At 39.6% G+C, this 20,459-nt stretch overlaps 1 protein-coding gene across 4 annotated transcripts; it reads right to left on the bottom strand.

Annotated features, from left to right (window-relative positions):
* Positions 1 to 7,833: 7,833 nt before the first annotated feature.
* Positions 7,834 to 20,244, bottom strand: LOC112227225 (acyl-CoA-binding domain-containing protein 5). 4 transcript variants are annotated; one of them, XM_042307636.1, is made up of 14 exons: positions 20,017 to 20,244; positions 19,563 to 19,671; positions 18,722 to 18,845; positions 17,760 to 17,832; positions 17,442 to 17,589; positions 17,066 to 17,113; positions 15,812 to 16,150; positions 15,190 to 15,411; positions 13,755 to 13,825; positions 13,419 to 13,590; positions 12,912 to 13,117; positions 12,718 to 12,771; positions 10,935 to 11,044; positions 7,834 to 9,031 (listed from the first exon to the last, which is right to left on the bottom strand). In XM_042307636.1, the coding sequence occupies exons 2-14, from the start codon at positions 19,630 to 19,632 to the stop codon at positions 9,019 to 9,021; spliced, it is 1,650 nt and encodes a 549-aa protein (XP_042163570.1). In that variant the 5' UTR covers positions 19,633 to 19,671; positions 20,017 to 20,244; the 3' UTR covers positions 7,834 to 9,018. The 4 variants fall into 4 exon arrangements, with proteins under 4 accessions (XP_042163570.1, XP_042163569.1, XP_042163571.1 ...); XM_042307635.1 differs by having other exon boundaries at positions 19,563 to 19,674; XM_042307637.1 differs by lacking the exon at positions 17,066 to 17,113 and having other exon boundaries at positions 19,563 to 19,674.
* Positions 20,245 to 20,459: the final 215 nt, after the last annotated feature.

Here is a 20,459-nt window from a genome sequence, read left to right on the forward strand (position 1 = left end):
CACTTGTGGTAAATTCAATTGATTGGACATGATTTGGAAAGGCACCCGCCTGTCTAAGGTCCCACAGTTGACAGTGCATGTCAGAGAAAAAGCCAAGACATGAGGTTAAAGGAACTGTCCTTAGAGCGCCGAGACAGGATTGTGTTGAGGCACAGATCTGGGGGAAGTGTACCACAACATTTCTGCAGCATTGAAGGTCCCCAAGAACACAGTGGCCTCCATCATTCTTAAATGGAAGATGTTTGGAATCACCAAGACTCTTCTGAAAGCTGGTTTCCCAGCCAAACTGAACAATCGGGGGAGAGAAGTGTCAGAGAGGTGACTAAGAACCTGATGGTCACTCTGATAGAGCTCTAGAGTTCCTCTGTGGAGATGGGAGAACCTTCCAGAAGGACAACCATCTCTGCAGCACTCCACCAATCAGGCCTTTATGGTAGAGTGGCCAGACAGAAATGACCCCTCAGTAAAAGGCACATGACAGCCCGCTTGGCGTTTGCCAAAAGGCACCTAAATACTCTCAGACCATGAGAAACAAGAATCTCTGGTCTGATGAAACCATGTTTGAACTCTTTGGCGTGAATGCCATGCTGAGCGCTCTGGAGGAAACCTACGGTGAAGCTCCAGAGCGCTCGAGACCTCAGACTGGGGCAAAGGTTTACCTTCCAAAAGGACAACAACCCTAAGCACACAGCCAAGACAACGCAGGAGTGGCTTCGGGACAAGTCTCTGAATGTCCTTAAGGGGCCCAGCCAGAGCCCGGACTTCAACCATATTGAACATCTCTGGAGACACCTGAAAATAGCTGTGCAGCAACACTCCTCATCCAACCTGACAGAGCTTGAGAGGATATACAGAGAATAATGGGAGTAACTCCCCAAATACAGGTGTGCCAAGCTTGTAGCGTCACACCCAAGAAGACTCGAAGCTGTAATAACTGCCATAGGTACTTCAACAAAGTACTGAGTAAAGGGTATGAATACTTATGTAAATGTGATTATTTATATATATATATATACACACTACTATTCAAATGTTTGGGGTCACTTAGAAATGTCCCTTGTTTTTGAAAGAAAAGCAACAAAAAAAATTGTCCATTAAAATAACGTCAAATTTATCAGAAATACAGTGTAGACATTGTTAATGTTGTAAGTGACTGTTGTAGCTGGAAACAGCAGAGGTCTATTATCATCAACCATCACTCCAGTGTTCCAATGGCACGTTGTGTTAGCTAATCCAAGTTTATCATTTTAAAAGGCTAATTGTTAATTAGAAAATCCTTTCGCAATTATGTTAGCACAGCTGAAAACTATTGTTCTGATTAAACAAGCAATAAAACGGGCCTTCTTTAGACTAGTTGAGTATCTGGAGCATCAGCATTTGTGGGTTTGATTACAGGCTCAAAATGGCCAGAAACAAAGTACTTTCTTCTGAAACTTGTCAGTCTATACTTTTTCTGAGAAATGAAGGCTATTCTATGTGAGAAATTGACAAGAAACTGAAGATCTTGTACAACACTGTATACTACTCCCTTCACAGAACAGCGCAAACGGGCTCTAACCAGAATAGAAAGAGGAATGGGAGGCCCCGGTACACACTGCGCAAGAGGACAAGTACATTAGAGTGTCTAGTTTGAGGAACAGACACCTCACAAGTCCTCAACTGGCAGCTTCATTAAATAGTACCCGCAAAACACCAGTCTCAACGTCAACAGTAAAGAGGCGACTCTGGGATGCTGGCCTTCTAGGCAGAGTTCCTCTGTCCAGTGTCTGTGTTATTTTGCCCATCTTAATATTTTCTTTTTATTGGCCAGTCTGAGATATGGCTTTTTCTGTGCCTAAAGACGTGGATGTCGATTAAGGCAGCCCCCCGCACCTCTCTGATTCAGAGGGGTTGGGTTAAATGCGGAAGACACATTTCAGTTGGAGGCATTCAGTTGTTCAACTGACTAGGTCTCCCCCTTCTCCCCTGCTGTATTTCAAGGATAATTGCATGTCACATGATCAAGCAAGAAAATGCATCAATTCTATGAATCAGTATCTAGTACAATATAATGCATGATCTAGATTATATACAAAATGCACTAATGCAGACAGAAAAATATCATCAATTATTGCGTTTACATATTTCATGTGAACATTTCTTCAGTATAAAAAAATACGGGATTGTAATAGAGAAGTGAGCTATTGAGGCCACTAGATGGGGGTATCGAACACCAATAAGATGCAATATACAAGTTACAGAAAACATTTCAATAGCAATTATTCATTAATTCCTGATGGGCGGAGACTTTTTAAATATAACATCCACCTGCATTCTGTTTGGAGAAGACTAAATTCAAGATTACCACCCCTACGCGAACGTTGTATTGTATAGCGGTTCTGTAGTAGCCAGGTTTCCATCCAATTGGCGACTGAGTTTCATACGAATATTATCAAATATGCACATTTTCCCAACAGTCGGTTACATGCACATAATAATGCGATTATTGTGTATAGACAGATTTATGTAATAGTTCGATTAAAACGTGTACATGATTTGCAGAAAGAACGATCCTCTTACACTTCCATGGACACATCTGAAATCGGGTTACCTGATGGCACTGATAAATGCAGAAAATCGCCAATCAAAATAAACGTTCAAGTACAACGAACATGTTATTTTTGGGAAGCAATATTTGATTCTGATTTCGGATTTATAACGTTTGTATTTGAAAACGACTTCTACTACGCCTACATTCAGTAGTTCCGAGGTAAGGAGAGGCTCGCTCGGCTGCTGGGACACGCGCAGATCAGATACACCGCTGAAACACCGGTCAAGGCGTTTACTTGTCCAAATAATTCGAAAGATTGCTCAGAAAACCCGGTGTTTTAATCGGCGTACGTTTACTTCGATTTTGACTTTACGCCGGTCAAAATAAGCATTGTAAGGTGTTTACAAGACTATTGCATAATCTGCCTACTACCATAATCCGTTTAAATCGAATTATTAGTGTCCATGTAAAGGTAGTGGTGTGTTTCCACCAAATGTACTTGTTGTGGATAAAAAGAAGTACATAATTACGCGGTGCACACAAAATGGAGAAAAATTAAATATTCAATCTGTTTCCATCTCATGTTCAACTGTACCGATGGTTTTGTCACAAACTCTTGCATTAAATAGCAAATGTGCCTCATCTGGATTTGGCACGTGCACTCTAGCCAACGGCTCGCAGATACAGTGTGGGTAGACTCTGCAGGTAGGATAGTCTACATCATTAGATTATCATGGATAAGAGCGAGAATATTTGTATTTGTCAAACGACAGTCAAGCATCGATCATCATGTCACCAGATGACCCTCGACATTTATTGGCTAGGAGCATCAAACTCATTCCGTGGGAGGACCACACACCATGTCATCGCTTGACTCCCAAGTTTACTTCGATATTATGGTTATTATATCAATATTTGCATATAAAGGCGTTTTCACCGCAATTTCTCGTCATTTCTCGCATAATTCATTTTACCGACACAAAAATATCTCACCATGTCGAATTAATAAATTATCTATCGGAATTTATAAAATTGTACTGACACTTCCTGTTTCCATTACAGCTGTTGGGATTTATTTGAATGACTTTACTTGCATAATAACTGTGGATGAGAACGTGATTAACGTGCGTGAGTGGTGCGTCTCTCTGTTTTCTTCCTACCTCTACTGCACCCACAGACACGGACGCATGACTTGGACCAGCAGAACCAGAAGTTTTAGAAAATAATTCTGTTAATTTTACACATTTAGCAGCGTAGGCTACAATGGCCCTTTTTTGGTTTCTGCTTTTTCGGCACCACCATTCCGTTTTTCTGTTTTGACTGAGTGACTGACAAGAGTCAGAGCGGGTCTCACATTTGCGCGTTTGACTTTGAATGGACATTTGCGCCACATAAACTCAGCCAATTAGAAAACCGGGCCGGCTCATCTTGGTAGGGGGACCGGACATTGCCCAGTGGTCAGCAAAAATGCTCAATATATATTGAACAAAAATATAAACGCAACATGTAAAGTGTTGGTCCCATTTTTCACGAGCTGAAATAAAAGATCCCAGAAATGTTCCATATGCTCCAAAAAATTATTGCTCTCAGATTGTGTGCACAAATTTGTTAATATCCCTGTTAGTGAGCATTTCTCCTTTGCCAAGATAATCCATCCATTTGACAGGTGTGGCATATTACACAGGTGCACCTTGTGCTGGGGACAATAAAATACCACTCTAAAATATGCAGTTTTGTCACACAACACAATGCCATAGATGTATGGAGCCAGATAGCTGCTAAAAGGTTGAACGTACATATTGTTACGATCGTAAGAAAATCCATACTTAAATTGTTGGATTGGATATTACTTTATATGATAAATTATATATATATATATATATATGCCATATATATACCAAAATCAGTGATGGAAAAAGTACCCAGTTGTCTGAAATTGTCATACTTGAGTAAAAGTAATGATACCTTAATAGAAAATGACTCAAGTGAAAGTCACCCAGAAAAAATACTACTTGACAAAAGTCTAAAATAATTTGGTTTTAAATATACTTTAGTATCAAAAGTAAAAGTATACATCATTTCAAATTCCTTATATGAAGCAAACCAGAAGGCACCATTTTCAAAAAACATTTTTTTAAATGTAAGTATAGTCGGGGTACATTCCAACACTTTGACGTCATTTAGAAATGAAGCATTAGTGTTTACTGGTTATGATTCATTATTCCTGGTGGATACTACTGGTTATGATTCATTATTCCTGGTGGATACTACTGGTTATGATTCATTATTCCTGGTAGATACTACTGGTTATGATTCATTATTCCTGGTGGATACTACTGGTTATGATTCATTATTCCTGGTGGATACTACTGGTTATGATTAATTATTCCTGGTGGATACTACTGGTTATGATTCATTATTCCTGGTAGATACTACTGGTTATGATTGATTATTCCTGGTAGATACTACTGGTTATGATTCATTATTCCTGGTGGATACTACTGGTTATGATTCATTATTCCTGGTGGATACTACTGGTTATGATTCATTATTCCTGGTGGATACTATTGGATATGATTCATTATTCCTGGTTATACTCAAACCTGATTCATTATTCCTGGTGGATACTACTGGTTATGATTCATTTGGATTCATTATTCTGGTAGATACTACAGGTTATGATTCATTATTCCTGATAGATACTACTGGTTATGATTGATTATTCCTGGTGGATACTACTGGTTTGATTCATTATTCCTGGTGGATACTACTGGTTATGATTGATTATTCCTGGTAGATACTACTGGTTATGATTCATTATTCCTGGTGGATACTACAGGTTATGATTGATTATTCCTGGTGGATACTACTGGTTATGATTCATTATGATACTACTGGTTATGATTGATTATTCCTGGTAGTGGTTATGATTCATTATTCCTGGTGGTTATGATTCATTATTCCTGGTGGATACTACTGGTTATGATTCATTATTCCTGGTAGATACTACAGGTTATGATTCATTATTCCTGATAGATACTACTGGTTATGATTGATTATTCCTGGTGGATACTACTGGTTATGATTCATTATTCCTGGTGGATACTACTGGTTATGATTGATTATTCCTGGTAGATACTACTGGTTATGATTCATTATTCCTGGTGGATACTACAGGTTATGATTGATTATTCCTGGTGGATACTACTGGTTATGATTCATTATTCCTGGTGGATACTACTGGTTATGATTGATTATTCCTGGTAGATACTACTGGTTATGATTCATTATTCCTGGTGGATACTACAGGTTATGATTCATTATTCCTGGTGGATACTACTGGTTATGATTCATTATTCCTGGTAGATACTACTGGTTATGATTCATTATTCCTGGTGGATACTACTGGTTATGATTCATTATTCCTGGTAGATACTACATGTTATGATTCATTATTCCTGGTAGATACTACTGGTTATGATTGATTATTCCTGGTAGATACTACAGGATATGATTGACTATTCCTGGTAGATACTACTGGTTATGATTGATTATTCCTGGTAGATACTACAGGATATGATTCATTATTCCTGGTAGATACTACTCGTTATGATTCATTATTCCTGGTAGATACTACTCGTTATGATTCATTATTCCTGGTGGATACTACTGGTTATGATTCATTATTCCTGGTGGATACTATTGGATATGATTCATTATTTCTGGTAGATACTACCCGTTATGATTCATTATTCCTGGTGGATACTACTGGTTATGATTGATTATTCCTGGTAGATACTACTGGTTATGATTGATTATTCCTGGCGGATACTACTGGTTATGATTCATTATTCCTGGTAGATACTACTGGTTATGATTCATTATTCCTGGTAGATACTACTGGTTATGATTCATTATTCCTGGTGGATACTACTGGTTATGATTCATTATTCCTGGTAGATACTACTGGTTATGATTGATTATTCCTGGTAGATACTACAGGATATGATTGACTATTCCTGGTAGATACTACTGGTTATGATTGATTATTCCTGGTAGATACTACAGGATATGATTCATTATTCCTGGTAGATACTACTCGTTATGATTCATTATTCCTGGTAGATACTACTCGTTATGATTCATTATTCCTGGTGGATACTACTGGTTATGATTCATTATTCCTGGTGGATACTATTGGATATGATTCATTATTTCTGGTAGATACTACCCGTTATGATTAATTATTCCTGGTGGATACTACTGGTTATGATTGATTATTCCTGGTAGATACTACTGGTTATGATGGATTATTCCTGGTAGATACTACAGGATATGATTCATTATTCCTGGTAGATACTACTGGTTATGATTCATTATTCCTGGTAGATACTACTGGTTATGATTGATTATTCCTGGTGGATACTACTGGTTATGATTGATTATTCCTGGTAGATACTACTGGTTATGATTAAAGACAGAGCCCAGAGAATGGGATGGTGTAATACTGAATTAGTCATATGTTGATAAGGTGCATGCATGGGGATGTCCACGTCACCCAGAGACATGCCCATGCTCTAGAGAGACACCTAGCGGACTGAAACTTCATAGTTGTAGGCATAATACAGCTAGTGCTGTCTAGATTTACGCTGGAAAACACATCCATTACATTAGCTACCTAAATGTGAAGGAAACTCAACTGGCGAGTATGGTGGTTGTATGTTCACAGATGAAATTTCACATTTAGTTTCATGTATGTTTTTTTCTTACGATATGGATTTTCTTACGATCCTAACGATACGTATATTCAACCTTTTGGCAGCTATCTGGATCCATAGTGGAGAGCCGCAGCGCAGCTTCTCTCCAACAGCACCATGGGGAGGCGTGCTGGGCATCGACATAATACATATTTTGGGCCTGTGACTTTCGCAAAGTGGGCGCTGCTTATCATGGGGCGACATCAGCGCTCTGCTTAATAGCTCATATGCAACTGGGTGAGAAGTGTTCATTGTTTTTGGGGGCAGAAATATGTGAGTGATTTTTGGAGGTGCGTCTTGGTCAGTTTATGTCGGGAAAACGACGTTCTCGTTAATCTACCGCTCTAGGCTGCCACTCACTTAGGTATAATGACACCACTGCGCACACACCAGTGGTTACTATGACAACTAGTATATCCATGTCAGCAAATGACTGCTGTCTGAACACACAAATCCAATTTGGTCACTTTTAACTTGCTGTTTGGACAGTCAGTATTCCAAAACAGATTTGAAGAAATAAAAAACTGATTTGAGCATTAAGGTCTGCATTGTGAACAAGGCTTTATTGCAATTTGCAGGTGCATCTCTGGTTATAATTGTATAATCATCAATTGGCTACTTAGATACATTCTTTGTAATTGAATTAAATACTACAAATACAATATTTTTGCACTATAGTGTTGTTTTCTGTCATTCATTTCTCATAAATTACACAATGTGTTCACATTAAGAAAATAAACCTACAATCTCTACATAACATTATGAAAATAAACCTACAATCTCTACATAAGATTAGGAAAATGAACCATTCCTACAGGATTTCTTTCTGAAAGTGAATGATTTGGGCTCATTGCAAATGATAATAGACAGCAGATATTGTACAATAATTTTCAGCCTTTGATCCACACAGAAACCTTCCTCATCCCTCTGTATTAATGAATGTTGTATGTTCTTCTGGGATTTCTTTGATAAATATTCTGAAATATTTAGCTATATTGGGAATACAATATTAATATATAATCCATTAGTGTTAGTTGGAAGGTTATTCATCAACATCAATGTCAAGTAGGAGTACGCTTAAGTATATACTATAATATGGTTAATAAATACTGTATAAAATCTAGTTCTGTCCATAGACCTCAACGCCACATCAATAGATCTATTGTGTCTTGATCCCCCTCAGGCAGTGCCATGTAAAACTTGTGACATTTTGTTTGGAGGCCAGTGTACACTACTTTTATGGGTATACATTTGACAAACTTTCATGTATTGCCTATTTTTGAGAAACGGAAACCATAATATAATTCTAGGTGACAAAGGGGTAATATATATTGTGCCGCTGCACCCTGTTTTAAATTAGAGCAAATGGTCAAGCAAGTCTGTGGTTCACTATGTCATTGTGGTAAGAAAATATTAAGCTATAAGAGCCCAGCTCTTGGACTTCAATGGAGAATCCCCATTGAAAGTGGTTTTTAGTCCAATAGGAATCCGGGAAACCGATCCATGAAGTTACAATATTGTATGGCATTAGTGGGGTGTCAAAATAATATTACACATTTTTCAAGTGGTAAGCAAACCTTGTATTACAAATCACCTCTCTGTACAATTACAGCTGGTGTCCAGTGCCAAACAGTGCCATTTAGAGAATTTAAATGAAAAGTACAATTTCTATACAAAAGTAGAGGCAATTCTCCCTCGAGTTTGGCTTGCTTGAATAACAACACTCGATCCTCAGCTTATCTTTCTGAAAAGAGAAACGTTGAACAACACATTAGTATAATGACCTGATTGGTTTTGATCAATGTGACAAACTGATAACATATAGTGGGGCAAAAAAGTATTTAGTCAGCCACCAATTGTGCAAGTTCTCCCACTTAAAAAGATGAGAGAGGCCTGTCATTTTCATCATAGGTACACTTCAACTATGACAGACAAAATGAGAAAAAAAATTCCAGAAAATCACATTGGAGGATTTTTAATGAATTTATTTGCAAATTATGGTGTAAAATAAGTATTTGGTCACCTACAAACAAGCAAGATTTCTGGCTCTCACAGACCTGTAACTTCTTCTTTAAGAGGCTCCTCTGTCCTCTACTTGTTACCTGTATTAATGGCACCTGTTTGAACTTGTTATCAGTATAAAAGACACCTGTCCACAACCTCAAACAGTCACACTCCAAACTCCACTATGGCCAAGACCAAAGAGCTGTCAAAGGACACCAGAAACAAAATTGTAGACCTGCACCAGGCTGGGAAGACTGAATCTGCAATAGGTAAGCAGCTTGGTTTGAAGAAATCAACTGTGGGAGCAATTATTAGGAAATGGAAGACATACAAGACCACTGATAATCTCCCTCGATCCGGGGCTCCACGCAAGATCTCACCCCGTGGGGTCAAAATGATCACAAGAACAGTTAGCAAAAATCCCAGAACCACACGGGGGACCTAGTGAATGACCTGCAGAGAGCTGGGACCAAAGTAACAAAGCCTACCATCAGTAACACACTATGCCGCCAGGGACTCAAATCCTGCAATGCCAGACGTGTCCCCCTGCTTAAGCCAGTACATGTCCAGGCCTGTCTGAAGTTTGCTAGAGAGCATTTGGATGATCCAGAAGAAGATTGGGAGAATGTCATATGGTCAGATGAAACCAAAATATAACTTTTTGGTAAAAACTCAACTCGTCATGTTTGGAGGACAAAGAATGCTGAGTTGCATCCATAGAACACCATACCTACTGTGAAGCATGGGGGTGGAAACATCATGCTTTGGGGTTGTTTTGCTGCAAAGGGAACAGGAGGACTGATCCGTGTAAAGGAAAGAATGAATGGGGCCATGTATTGTGAGATTTTGAGTGAAAACCTCCTTCCATCAGCAAGGGCATTGAAGATGAAACGTGGCTGGGTCTTTCAGCATGACAATGATCCCTAACACACCACCCGGGCAACGAAGGAGTGGCTTCGTAAGAAGCATTTCAAGGTCCTGGAGTGGCCTAGCCAGTCTCCAGATCTCAACCCCATAGAAAATCTTTGGAGGGAGTTGAAAGTCTGTGTTGCCCAGCAACAGCCCCAAAACATCACTGCTCTAGAGGAGATCTGCATGGAGGAATGGGCCAAAATACCAGCAACAGTGTGTGAAAACCTTGTGAAGACTTACAGAAAACATTTGACCTCTGTCATTGCCAACAAAGGGTGTATAACAAAGTATTGAGATAAACTTTTGTTATTGACCAAATACTTATTTTACACCATAATTTGCAAATAAATTCATTAAAAATCCTACAATGTGATTTTCTGGATTTTTTTTTCTCATTTCATCTGTCATAGTTGAAGTGTACCTATGATGAAAAGTACAGGCCTCTCTCATCTTTTTCAGTGGGAGAACTTGCACAATTGGTGGCTGACTAAATACTTTTTTGCCCCACTGTATATAGTACACGTCCCTGAACCTAAAGGTGCACATATTCTGCACAAGGTTAGAATACCTATGACATAGATAGAACACTGATAGAACACTGATAGAACAATTGAAAATATAAGCACCTCTACAGTAAAGCCATAGACCAGAGATATTTTCTATATATTTATACATGGCTCTGATTCACAGGGAACAGATGACATACAGTATAGAACACACAGTACACTCACTTCCTCTTTCGTTGCAGGTAAATATGAACCAGCCAATGAGAAATCAAAGGCCAGACTGTAGCAAACACCACAGTGGTAGGAGACAGGTGCAAAGGCCACCACGAAGGACTCTGGAAAACCAAAAAAAGACAACTCTCTCAACCATGCTGACATTAAAGAGTAAATATCTTGTTAAAGAGACTTCTCTTGTTTAGCATTCTCTTTCGTGTATACGTTTTAAGATATTCAATGAAAAAAAAAAACGGTATGATTCTGGCATTGTGAATCCTATATATTTTTTTTTACTATTATTTAATAGTTAGACAGAAGATTGAAAACCTTACATAGACCTGTTTCTACTGTATTATTGACTGTATGTTTGTTTACTCCATGTGTAACTCTGTGTTGTTGTATGTGTCGAACTGCTTTGCTTTATCTTGGCCAGGTCGCAATTGTAAATGAGAACTTGTTCTCAACTTGCCTACCTGGTTAAATAAAGGTGAAATATATCTATATTTTTTTAACTTATTCCTTATGCTTTATTTTTTGAATGTCTTTTTTTTGCCATTTATGAATGTGTTATTCAATGCATTTCTATAGTAATAAAGGCCAAATTAAATATTTGTTCAAATATTTAATTTTATATGTATTTGTTTTATACCTAAAGGGGTCGTCAAATTCAAAATCAAATAGCTAAATGACCCATGGTATGACAATCTTAAAACATATGTCAGCTTAGACTTCTAAGAATGAATACACTGAACAGAAAATATAAACGCAATGTTTAAAGTGATGGGATAAAAGACTCCAGAAATGTTCCATACGCACAAACAGCTTATTTCACTTTTATACACCATTTTGTTTACATCCCTGTGAGTGAGCATTTCTCCTTTGCCAAGATAATCTATCCACCTGACAGGTGTGGCATATCAAGAAGCTGATTAAACAGTTTGATCATTACACAGATGCACCTTGTGCTGGGGGACAATAAAATACCACTCTAAAATGTGCAGTTTTGACACACAACACAATGCCACAGATGTCTCAAACTTTTAGGGAGCATGAAATTGGCATGCTGACTGCAGAAATGTGCAACAGAGCTGTTGTCAGAGAATTTAATGTTAATTTCTCTACCATAAACCGCCTCCAATGTTGTTTTAGAGAATTTGGCAGTAAGTACAACCGGCCTCGCACCCTCAGACCACGTGTATGACTGATGTCATTTTTGTGAACAGAGTTCCCCACGGTGGCGGTGGGGTTATGGCATGGGCAGGCATAAACTATGGACAAATAAAACAATTTCATTCTATCGATGGCAATTGCAATGCATAGAAATACCGTGACGAGATCCAGAGGCCCATTGTGAGGCCCATTTTTTTTAAGGTATCTGTGACTATAACAGACACATATATCTGTTTAAAAAAATCTCTATATTTTTTTTAAATTGAATATTAAAACATACAATCTACCTGCAGTGAAGCCATTCAACATTTACATCACATTCAGTCATCTAGCAGACTCCCATCCAGAGAGACCCACAGGGACAACCAGGTTCAAGCAACCCGCCCAAGGGCAAGTCAACAGATCTCCCACCATGTCAAATCGGGGACCCGATCCAGGGACCTATTGGCCACCGGCACAACTGGTAGGCCACCAACCAACAGTCATGTGAAAGCCATAGAGTAGGACCTAATGAATTTATTTTAATTGACCGAATTTCCTTACATGATCTGTAACTCAGTAAAATCTTTGAAATTGTTGTATGTTGCGTTTATATTTTTGTTCGTTAGACAGAAGCACATACCTTTCTTGCCAGGGATAAGGAGTCATCTTGTCTAGCCTGAGAAAGTGATCTAGTCTGAAAATGAACACACACAAAATGTAGACTATGGTGGTCTCACTTATGATTCAGATATAATTTTAGACTGTATTGTGACACAGTTTTATAAAAATAAAAAGTACTGTTTTATCTCTATGGTTTTTAGACCGGGGTCTCACCTGTAATGTGGTCAGGGCCTCCAGAGTGTTAAGCCTCTGAAGCACGTTAGCCATGTCCTCCTGCAGCCTGGTCAGCGCCATGGCGATGTGCTCGTTAAGGTTAGCACTGGCAACAGCCTCAGTCCTGATCTGCATAACCCAGCCCTCTGCAGCATTTTCACTGGTAAAAATCTGTGACCCGCAACCTAGCCCCGATGACCTGGAACCTATACCACAAACAATGGACAGTGAGCCAGCATCACTCTATGGACTTCATGGCCTGTAGTTACAAAACGTCACATGCGTCTCGGAGTAGAAGTGCTGATCTCGGATCAGTTTGGCCTTTTAGAACATAAAACATGGACCGGATGGAGCTGATCCTCGACAACACTTCAACTCTGAGACGCTTTATGAATAAAAGCCCAGAAGCACAGGAAAAAGGTTTCAAGTCAATCAAGGGATCAAATGCTATTGATTTATACTTTTTTTCATGATTTATTTTAAACAGTAAGACCATACAGACCCCACCTATTCCACTCATTGACCAGCAACTGTCACGTCGTTCTGTATGAAGCCCCTCCCTGTGAGGGGAGTCTTCCTGGAGACTCAGGTCCTCATCCACGGTCTCTCCCTGAAGACTCCTCCTCTTAGCTTGACTTGCCCTTGTCCCGGAGGAGTGTACCCTGGGTATTCCCGATTCCTGTGAAGACAACCAATCATAATCATGCAGAGATGGCCAATGGGAGCGCTCCTTTTGCATTGTCATTACCCAAAACGCGAACCAAACGAATAAATAGAAGGGCGGGAGCGAGTTCTGATTTACTGGAGCAAACACACAACATTTCTTAAGAGAGAACTTCTCACCTCCTCCATGGCTAAATGTTCCATTGAATCACAGAATTCCTCATTGTCCGAGTCGTTGACTCGAAGACGCTCTGTGTGGAGGAGACAAAGCACACCACATCATTGTCAGGTTATTGACACGTCAAGCATTGATCTGCATATATTAAGTGTACAGATCCAGTCCTTGATGACCACAGACCTGCATATTTCCTTTTTTACTAGGGACTGATTCTACCTGGTGTGTTCTCTACAGCCAATCAGTAACACGAAGAAATGAAAACCAGCAGGACTGCTGGAACTTGAGGGCCTGAGCTGTTTACCCCTGGATAGATCCATGCTTAATGAAAGCACTTCCCACGGGAAGATGTTTTGGGTTGCGGGTGCTGTCGAGAGGGGGGTAGACCCCAGGAACACGGTTGGAGAGCCTACAGAGCGAAATGTGTTCTTTTAAGCCCAGTCATAGCACAACCGCGTGTGAAAACAGAGGCCATTATTGAAAAAAGAGAATCCCAGCTTTCTCGTCTTGCTATATTTATCGCTCAATTCTTAAAATGAAGCATATTTAATCTGCTTTACCACCGGTGTAGCCTACCTGGCATTCATAGGCGGCATGTGAGTTTCAAGCTTAAGGAAGATCAATTTAACCATAAAAATTCACCTTTATAATAACACGTTCTGTTTCTTTGTTAACAGTTCAACACAGAATAGCCGCATGTGCTCACTCTCTCGGAAATAGTTTGGAGAAAATATATTTTATTTTTCATTCAGCTATGTTCAATTGTATTCTTCATACTATAAAATAATATTTAAAAAATGCCACAGAATTCTAATCAAATCTTGTCTGCTAAATGAACTAGTGTAGCCCACAGCCATTTTGCATAGCGAGATCGGGGCCTAACATAAAGACAACTCAGAATATACTATTCTGTTCTTCTGAAATAGACTACATTTTCTTTATATCATGTTTAATTTAACAAGGCAAGTTAGTTGAGAACAAAGTCTTATTTACAATGACAGCCTAAGGAACAGTGGGTTAACAGCCTTGTTCAGGGAAAGAACAACATATGTTTTACCTCGTCAGGTCAGGGATTTGATCTAGCAACCTTTCGATTACTGGCCCAAAGCTCTAACCACTAGGCCACCTGCTTACCTGTCTAAAATAAATAATGGATTTATTAAATGGATTTATTAGACTTTTTAAAATGTAGATGTTCCAAAGGTCTGCATCAGTGGCTTGAAGGCTATGTGTGGAAGCCAGGAGATGCTAAATGTGTTTATGTTAATTAACTGACAATTACTGTGAGACCAGCAGTTAATTGCATGACAATTACCGGCTGACAAAATGTCATGACCGCCACAGCCCTAGTTTCGTCTCTCCTACAGGTGCTCTCAAATACAGTACCTACAGTTGGGTCCTACTAACTAACCCACCCCACCTACTGGAGGTGGTGCTTACCACTGAGGTGTCTGTTCAGATGCCTGTAGCGGTTCTCCAGTAGGGGATCTTTGGAGTAGGCCAGTTCCTCTTCCTCCACCTCACTGTTGAGGGAGCTCTGTGTCCCATTGGTCATGGAGGAGACGCTGGGCTCCACACTGCCGTTGGACGAGCTGACCTCTGACCTCCACCTGCGGTCCTTCACCCTGAGCAGATTCATGTCAGGGCCTGGGGACTTCCTCTCTGACGGACAGTATGACAATTAGTGTCATGTTAATAAGCATATTATAGTTATAAACCTGACATGACTCAACACTGACATAACAATGGTCCTCCCGGTACTTTGTTTCATAGTGATATAGAGAGGTTATGGTTTAAATTGTGACAAACTGATGTAACCACGGCCTAGGGACATTTTATCTCCGAAATAAAAGTCCTGAAGTCTCTTTTATGGTAACATACAGAACCATGTCAAATTCAGTCCTCATCTTCCACTTGAACTGCTTTATAGCTACCCATAGTTATAGCACTGTCGTAAGTATAACCATGTTTGGCTTGTTAATACGTTATGCTACATAGTATTCATAACTAAGTTGTTGTGTAGAGAAACAGCTCAAAATATGATATGTACAATTTGCGGTACCTCTCTCCTCCTCCGCTTCATCATCTGCATCTTCCTCCTCATCACTGTCCACTTTCTCCTCCTCCTTCTCCTCCTCCTCATCACTGTCCACTTTCTCCTCTTCCTCCTCATCACTGTCCACTTTCTCCTCCTCCTTCTCCTCCTCATCACTGTCCACTTTCTCCTCCTCCTTCTCCTCTTCCTCCTCCTCATCACTGTCCACTTTCTCCTCCTCCTTCTCCTCCTCTTCCTCCTTATCAGTGCTTTTGCTTTCCTCCTTGTCAGTCATAGTCATGCCATTTATTTTGCTTTCTGGGACTTTGGTTTGAATATCCTTCCAGATTTCCAGACTCCCAAAGCCTGAGCAGTGCAATAAAATGTACAAGACACCTTATTATAACCTCTTTATAATTATAATGAGCTACTCTAGATAACACCGACTGCATCTACACTAGATAACGACTGTATCTCCTCTAGATAACACCGACTGTATCTACTCTAGATAACACCGACTGTATCTACTCTAGGTAACACCGACTGTATCTACTCTAGGTAACACCGACTGTATCTACTCTAGATAACACCGACTGTGTCTACTCTAGGTAACACCGACTGTGTCTACTCTAGATAACACCGACTGCATCTACATTGCCACAACATTTAGCATTCTATGCATCACAACCACCGTTCACAAAGCTCAGCACAAGTTACACAACTACACAGCTAACACCAACAGGCTGCTATTTATTAGCAACAGACTTTTCTACTATTGAGACAATACCAGACACTTTCAAAGATAAAACAACCAATCAACCATGCAACAAAACACAACAAAATGAGGTTCTCTACTCATCCAGCCTTCAACATCTTTGCACTTATTTCCTTAAAGGGATAGTTCACCAAAATGTCAAATTGAAGTCAACTTATGGATACCTTTAGGTTTGCTTTTTAGCGCAGGCTAACAGGAGTCCTGCTTGCACCATGCAATCAATTATGCTAATGCTAAACTATAGCTACTGTAAGTAGACAAACTCATATCATATATCACCGATTCTTGGGTCCATAGACTACTTTCTAGTTTTCCATAATATGAGGTAAATGGGTAATTTGGATCAACTATCCCTTTAATTGTTGCCATAGACAACAGTCCACTCATCATCTCTCTTCCTTCATCAGAACTGATTGCTGATTACAAGGTGAGGATGACTGACATGAGTTCACTGTGGACCCTTGGAGAATGGAGTTTAGGACCAACGCTACCACACAAACACTTGCCTTCCATCTTTGGTTTGTGGATATACCCAGTTTGCATCTGCATTTCCACTGAGCAAAAAGACAAAAAGGCGACTATGAATTATTAGTCCAAATGCCTTCTCTGCTAATAGCAAGGAAAGGTTAACATAAGCAAGAGATCAATCTTCCTCAGAGCTAAACCCTCCTTGAGGTGGAACAATCTCCTTCTGTGTGAATATATTGACTCTTTAGTGACTATTTATAGACTATGAGAGTGGTTAATTAATAATCAATAAACACATAAATCATTGAACAATTGTACGCCTAGATGTGTTGGGGTTATCGTATTGTTGTGTTCAGTCAAACTGATGTGTGTTGTTCTACAGTGTTCAAAACAGCATCCATTTTGACCAGGCACCTGCAGCTGCTGCGAAAGGCCTGCTGTAGGCCCTCTTGTCCTCTTCCTTCTCTTCCTCCACTCCTCCCTCCACTTCTTCGAAGAAATACCCCCCGAGAGCCTCCAGCAGATCAGACACCTCCTCTGTGACTGGAAGAGTCTCCAGAATCTTCCAGAAATGTGATTGTTAATATATTGGTGTTTCAATATAGAGTAAATGTGCTTTCATCAATTTAACGAAAGAGAAATGTATCTGCCTGCAGGGTAAAACAATAGTACAAGCATGCAGTTGCTTCCTCTTCTTTTATTTAGTCAAGATGACATAGTAAAAATGCTTACCAGCTGAATGTCATTGACGTACGCTTGCATGGCTTCCTCCTTCGACATGTTCCCCAGTGAGTTCCATGCGTCCCTGGCAACAAACAACCTTTGTGTCTCATACGAACTCAGGTGAGAAAAGAAATGCTGCATAACCTCAATAATGTTGAGACAGACTAACAACATACTTTTTTTCAGAGTAGGGATTTCATTATGAATCCATGGACCCCCATGCAAGATATGCTATTAACATAGGGCCTTGAGATAACCAGGAAGAAACTATTGTAAACACAGAATCAGATATTTGAAATAAAATCTCTCAGAATTTGGTCTGATCATACAGCAAATTAGCAGGTTTTAATAGTTGAAATGCCTTTTTGTGGCTAATAAATCTGTTATTGTGCAGCAATAAGATGGTAGTATGGTATATTACACATGTTGCAGTGGGTAGTTTGATTGAATGACTCATATTCCATGCACTATAGAATAAACATGGTTATTCACCTTTGTGGCTTAAGCATATCCCATAATATCCCAGTCCAAATGATTCAGTGATATTCCTTAATCGCGAAACTTTTAATAACCTCGAGGTAAAAACACAACCCATTTTTCGACTTTTCATTGGTCTTAGCCTCGCTGGGCCATTCTTCTGCATCATTTCAAAGGGTTTCAGAAGTGCTCTTGCTCTATGCTGGCATATCTCGTACATGTCTCAGTACTGAAGGCATGCAGTATTTTTCTTTTTATAACATCCTCATCTTTCATCTGATTTGATAACCTATTGCTAGAACAACACCCTTCACCAGGGTCGTGTTCAGTCGGCACAAAATGGAAGAAAGCGATCCAAAACGGAGTGAAGCGGGGAGGTTCTATACTATCTTAACGTGTCCAATAAGAAACACACATTTTCAGGTTTTCTGTTGCAAAACATTTTGCTACAGTGTGCGCTAATGAACACGACCCAGTCCTTAAACAGAATTTACCACTTGGCTTTGCCTGCAGTGTCCCAGTATCCTGTGGGTCTTGGAATATTACATGGCCCCAGCGCAGCCTGCTTGTAGTAACTATAAAACATGAGCATCATGCCATCCGCTGGCTGATATGGACCTATAGGAGAGCAAATAAGGATAGGAGAGGAGAACAAAGAAGATAATTCAGGAAGTTTGACCATTTACATGATACTTTGAATTATTGTTACATTTGCAGCCGATAGTCAATGCAGCAATTACCATGAGCTCACTGCAACCGACAATACAAATGTGTGTCCTCAGAAGGTATAAATAGACTTCTATTTTAAATTCAACGCTTTAATGGTTGAATCTGCTCATCTTCAGCTCTAAAGACACAATCTGTAATTTCAACAGTTTATCGGCTACTCTGCCTACTACAGAGCTATGCAAGGACTGACTGTCCATGAGATTGACATGAAATTGGCTGTTTGTTTACAAACACTCAATCATATGACAACACAAACATAAACAATGTAGGAGTAGCCTAATATAACTGTATTGAACAGTAAAACAATTAAGCTGATAAGGCAGTTATATAAATTTAGAACAGCAGAACTTCTTACAGTGTGCCTTTTAAGAGCCAACCAAAACAGGCGATATCTAAGACAGAGAATATAGGCCAATCACCTCTATCAAGCAGGTACCAAATTAAAACGGTGGCAACACAGTGAGCTCTAATGGTGCTCATTCAGACATAGGCTACACAAGCTAGGCTTACTGCTAAATAGGCCACTCGGTCGCAGGACATGGCCCACAGTTCAGTGGCCGATTTGATGTATAGGCTAGTGTAGTTATTAGTGGATAATTAGCCTACCATCTTCGGGTAAACTCCGTATCACTCGCACTGCGGCATCAAACCGGGTCTCGAGCTCGTCTTGTTCCATTGCTTTGTCACAACCAGGATGACAGGCGGAGAATCGTCACTTCTTAAAGAGATTTAACATTCGGTCACCTCTGTGACAACAAAGTTGCATGGCAGCAATAATGTAAAATGAAAATGTTCTCAACAGGCTTTCATAATGTGTCATGGAAATCAACGGGCCTAATTAATACACACGGACCTCGTAAAGGGTACCGTATTATGGATACTATAAACCACATGCATAATAGGCTTGTTATCTGATTTTCGCCTGAGGCAATTATTAAGCTATTTAGTTGTTGCATAAACATTGTCAGAATTTTATATCCATATGTTCAAATTAGAGTGAATGTAAATAAAAATAAAAAAAAGAACCAAATCGATAGAAGGTTACGTTTAAGAAACTCACCCTATACATGACTCTGGATGGATTAAACCCACTGCTGTCTACCTATAGCCTACTGGCTGCAACCAGGCTGACTGTTCCGATAGCGATCTCTCAAATTCGGTCCAACCGAACACCACGAAACATATGATTCACAAAGTTGCCATGGGAGTTGTAGTGTCTTTTGACCACGAATTACACAATGAACCAATGGGTTTCCTTTAGGATTCCTACAAGGCCCACAATCCTCTTACTGTGGGATTTAATAAAGGAGAGATAGTGCTGACTGGGACAACATTTTGTCTACCTTTAAAAAAAAACATATATACATTAGATACACACGAGCGAGGACAAAATGTTAAAATATAGCATATAGATTGCAGCAAAATCGGCGCGCCATCAGTGGCTACCTTCTGCCACTAGACCCGATCGCTCTTCATCAGCTCTGAATTCAACAAGCCACAATC

This window comes from Oncorhynchus tshawytscha, linkage group LG28 (assembly GCF_018296145.1).
Source record: "Oncorhynchus tshawytscha isolate Ot180627B linkage group LG28, Otsh_v2.0, whole genome shotgun sequence".
In the NCBI taxonomy this organism is placed as follows: Eukaryota; Metazoa; Chordata; class Actinopteri; order Salmoniformes; family Salmonidae; genus Oncorhynchus; species Oncorhynchus tshawytscha.